This window comes from Pteropus vampyrus, unplaced genomic scaffold, assembly GCF_000151845.1.
Source record: "Pteropus vampyrus isolate Shadow unplaced genomic scaffold, Pvam_2.0 Scaffold47, whole genome shotgun sequence".
NCBI classification, from domain to species: Eukaryota; Metazoa; Chordata; class Mammalia; order Chiroptera; family Pteropodidae; genus Pteropus; species Pteropus vampyrus.
In genome coordinates, this window is record NW_011888828.1 from 4,361,094 (window position 1) to 4,365,367 (window position 4,274).

Consider the following 4,274-nt stretch of genomic DNA (forward strand, 5'->3'; position numbering starts at 1 on the left):
ATAGGGAAAGGCAGCCCAGGCCATCATACACTCAGTAAATAGCCTCTTAGGTAATGGGAGACCACGAACTTTTAGACTAGAAGGGATTTAACTTGTCTACTTTTCACTCAAAAGAAAAGGACACTGAGGCCCAGAGAGCTGAGGTGATTTTTTCTGTCAATAGAATCCAGAATCCTGACATGTTAGTTTCAACTATCCTTGAGTACTTCTCTTTAGGACATCAAAACTTTACAAATACACAAAAAAATGTTTAAAAGGGGAGAACACTCATGGAATAAAACTAAAAAAAAAAAAAAGAGTTCTGACTTACTCCCAAATGTGAGAATTTAAAAGAATGAGTCATCTGGAGATCCTTGGTTATCTACCACAGATGTTACAAATTTGGTCAGCTCATGGTTTCAGACAGCTCGACCCAGTATTGATAGTTATGACTAGTAGTCCTCTTCTGCAAGAAGGTCCCCATCCAGTTTTAAAGAATAAACAAGGTTACAGGGATACATGGCACCGATTCAGCAAGGTGAGGTAAACCAATATCCTGAAGATGCCTGCTGATTTAGTGAAGCACAGGAGGAGTGCCAGCCAACATCTGAACACTGCTGTTAGCTGCCAGAGACTCTCAAGGTCAAGGGCAGAAAAAAATCTAGGCCATACAAATTTCTTTTGTCACTTGAGTTCAGTGGGATTGGGGTTCTGAATGAGTATCCAAGCCCTGTGGTCTGAAGTAATCACTTTCTATTTTTCACTAAAAAACATTTTAGGAAAAACAGTATCTCCTCAACTACAAATTTCATGAGATGGAAGAGGCAGAGAAGTCAAACATAATGTGTAAAAAATACTACAAGAGAATTTTGGTTTAAGAAGCTGAACTAAGATGAAACAGTCAATTTTGACAACATGGGCAATACTTCTACACCCCTATTTTTACTGATGCAAATAAAAATTTCACAGCTGGTGTCTCTGCATGATAAATCTGAACATTCGAACACACAATTTTAATTAAATGTTGAAACTATTTAAATTATCAAATGATTGATATTAAGCATTAATGGTTCTTTCTTAAAAATTCTCTTGAAATAGGATATTCCACTCATTTTCTGGAAAATTCAAGACTTAAACAAAGATCCCTTGTCAGAGAGAATGCCACTATGACAAAAGAAGTGAACAGATTTTCTTCTTTTGCAGTAACTGAATACTGCTTGAAACAAGTGGGCAATTGGCTAGACTAGGAAAACATTTCTCTTGTGCAAGTGTTTGTATTATAGCATTATTTATCATATGATGGTGTAATTTGAACCCTACCTATACTTATGGTTCCCCATCCTCCAAAAATCAGTGAATGAATGATTAGAAGAAAATATGGCAACCTTCTATTTATATTTGAAGGTAGTCTGACTCAGTGGACCATGTACTGCCTGAGCAATGACAAATTCAGGGACAATAAGTGCTCTCATTAATGTGCATAATGGTGATCTTGACCATCTCCCTATGAATCTTTGGAGTATATTAATTTCATGCAGCAAATATGCTGTTAAAATTACTTAAGAGAAAGCTATTAAAATTGTTGTCCCTCTCCGGACCACACCAGGCACAGTATCCCAAGGGTATGTGAGTAATGAGTGCTTAATCAACAGGCATTGCCTTGATCTTTCCATAGGGTTGCTAATCTAGTATTGGGTCAGTCTGAAAATGTGTTATTCAATTTTGAAATACATAGCAAATGTTGCTTTTAAGTAACACCATACAGAAAAGTGATAAAATCCTTTAAACAGTGTATCTTTATTTTACTATTATACTCTGGTTGTCGTCACTTTTTCAGGAAGCCTTTAAAAGCAAAACACACAACTGACCAAGAGAATGTGTGAAGTTGCTAACAGACATATAGATTGAAGAGACAACTTAATGTTGGTTGGGTCACCATCTAGCCAGGGGAGGGAAAACTGGTAACAGTAACTACATAGAGAAACTCAACCACTTCCAGGACTTCTCAGTGTGGTTACATCGATTTATTAAAGGTGAACTGTAGATGTAAGAACATGTACTGTGGGTACTGTAAGGCAAGGCATTGTTGCTTAAGTTTCATCATACGTAAAGTGGGCATAATGCTTTCAGAACATAAGAATATGGTGAAACAACATAAGAAAAACGGTTGGCTCAAAGTTCAGTTTCCTTTCCCTGCCAAACCAATATTGTTATGACTACATGGAATGTGCCATTTGCATTAAGAAATATGCATAAGAGCGAATTGTATGTAAATACAGTCAGCAAATAGTTGGGTTTGGTCTGATCTTTACAGGTGCAGTTTAGATCTGGAAATAGGTTCTTAACTACAGGTATACCTCTTGTACTGGCGCTTCACTTTCTTGCACTTCGAAGATGTTGAATTTTTTTACAAATCAAAGGCAAGACCCTCTATCAGCAAAAAAATTACAACTTGCTTTATTGCGATACTTGCTTTATTGCAGTGTTCTGGAACCAAACCCGCAATATCGCCTAAGTATGCCTGTACTTAATGTTTTTTTCCCTAAAAGGAACAAGTAAATATTGCAGGAATTCAAAGATGACACGAGCCACAGCCAATCAGTCCCTTTGAGTGAAGCATGGCTGACAGTCTAGGAATTACTAATTTATAATAGGTACCAACCGCTGATTCCAGTGGCCTCCAACTCTCATCCTAACCAGCTAATTTCGCTGGGAGAAGAGGCAAGAGATTGACTTTGATTCTCCTCATTACCAACCAAGTGTGGAAACCTCTTTAGCACAGTGGTTTTCAATCTTGGCTGCACATTCGAATCACCTGGGGAGCTTTAAAAACTTTGGATGCCCAAATCACACCCCAAACCAATTACATCCTAACATGGGGGTAGATGTTGTTTTTTTTTATTTTTTTAAAGTCCCCAGTGACCCAAGATGCAGCCAAGGTTGAGAACCATTCCGTAGGATCACCCCTCCTGACCGCATGTAACTTCCGCTGCAAGTCAAAGCAGAGAAGCCAACCCAGAGTGTTTCACCACAGCTTCTGAATAAAAGCACAGGTGCCTGCACTGAGGTCAACACAGGGCTGAACAGACCACTTATTAGCTTAAGGGTTACCTGAATCCTCACCAGTAATTTTTGCGAATAGTTTGTATTTCAAAAACAAAAAACGAGGGGGGGGGCGGGTAAAAAAAAGTTCGCCAATTTTAAGACATGTCACCAAAGCTCAAAGCCCATTAGGATTTTTCTTTTCCTTTCATTTTTCTTTCTTTTTTTTTAATGGCAAATCTCTTGGGAAGGGCAGTCAGAATATAGGTGGGAGTGCGCTCCACTTATAGAGCCTAGTGCAGGTAGAACCATACAATTCCCTGTGGTCGCCTAGAAGAAACCCCGCAGGCTCCCCCCTCCGCAACCCCCCTGCCCCAGCGCGGGTGAGGCGGGTGCACGTGGGCCCGAGGCCACTGCACCTGCTGGGCCGCACCTGCCGCGCCGGGCTCTCCCCTCCTACCTTCGAGGAGGTCGTCCAGGCTGGTGACTTTCCTGCTGCCGTCAATGGTGTAGATGGTGCGGACGCCCTGAGGCAGGTTCACGTTGTCCGACAAGGAGCGGGTGAGCTCCATAAGCAGCGCATCGAAGGACCGGAAGCGGTCGCTGGAGATGGCAAAGACCAGGCCCTTGAAATAGCGGTCCCCATTCCGGTAGAAGCGCGCCTTCTTGGCCTTCTTCTCGGAGCTCAGGGCCTGCAGCGTCCGCGTGCGGTAGAAGCTGCAGTGGGCACTGTGCGCCGGGCTGGGGATGAGCCCGTTCCCCTTGGGGCCAGAGCTGCTGCTACCCCCAGAGGAGCTGGGCGCTCCTCTCCGCGACCCCGGCCGCGGCCTTTTGTCCCGTTCCTCGAAGTGCTCCAGTTCAATGCTCCTGGTGCTGGCCATCGCAGCCGCTCCGAGCGCTGTCCGCAAGAAAACCGTCCCAGCCAAAGCCTGCAGGTAGCCAGGGTCAATGCGAGAGCCAGCTCAGGGACGCCGGGCTGTGAAGGGCCTTTTTCAAAGCGCCGGGACACCTGGCTCTGGCATCCCGCCCCCTGCTCGCAGGTGGGGCCGCTGAGCTGCGGATGCTCCCGCCCGCCGGCGCCGGGCCTAAAAGTGGCCGCAGCGTCGAGCTGCCCGGCTCATTGTCCGGTGCGGCTGGCTCAGCCCCTCCCGCCTGCCGGAGAGTCCCACGCCCCCCCAAGCGCCTCCTCCACCCCGCCACGCCTTACAACTCCCGCCTGAGCGCCGGCCGGAGCCTCCGCGCGGCGCCGCCCA

The 4,274-nt window shown here is 45.1% G+C and overlaps 1 protein-coding gene across 1 annotated transcript in view; it reads right to left on the reverse strand.

Moving 5' to 3' along the window:
• Positions 1–4,167, reverse strand: part of DCLK2 (doublecortin like kinase 2) — a 138,404-nt gene extending 134,237 nt beyond the window's left edge. The window contains exon 1 of the mRNA XM_023530165.1: positions 3,482–4,167. Within this exon, the coding sequence (XP_023385933.1) occupies positions 3,482–3,902 (421 nt within the window). The 5' untranslated portion in view covers positions 3,903–4,167. The remainder of the gene's footprint in view (positions 1–3,481) is intronic.
• Positions 4,168–4,274: the final 107 nt, after the last annotated feature.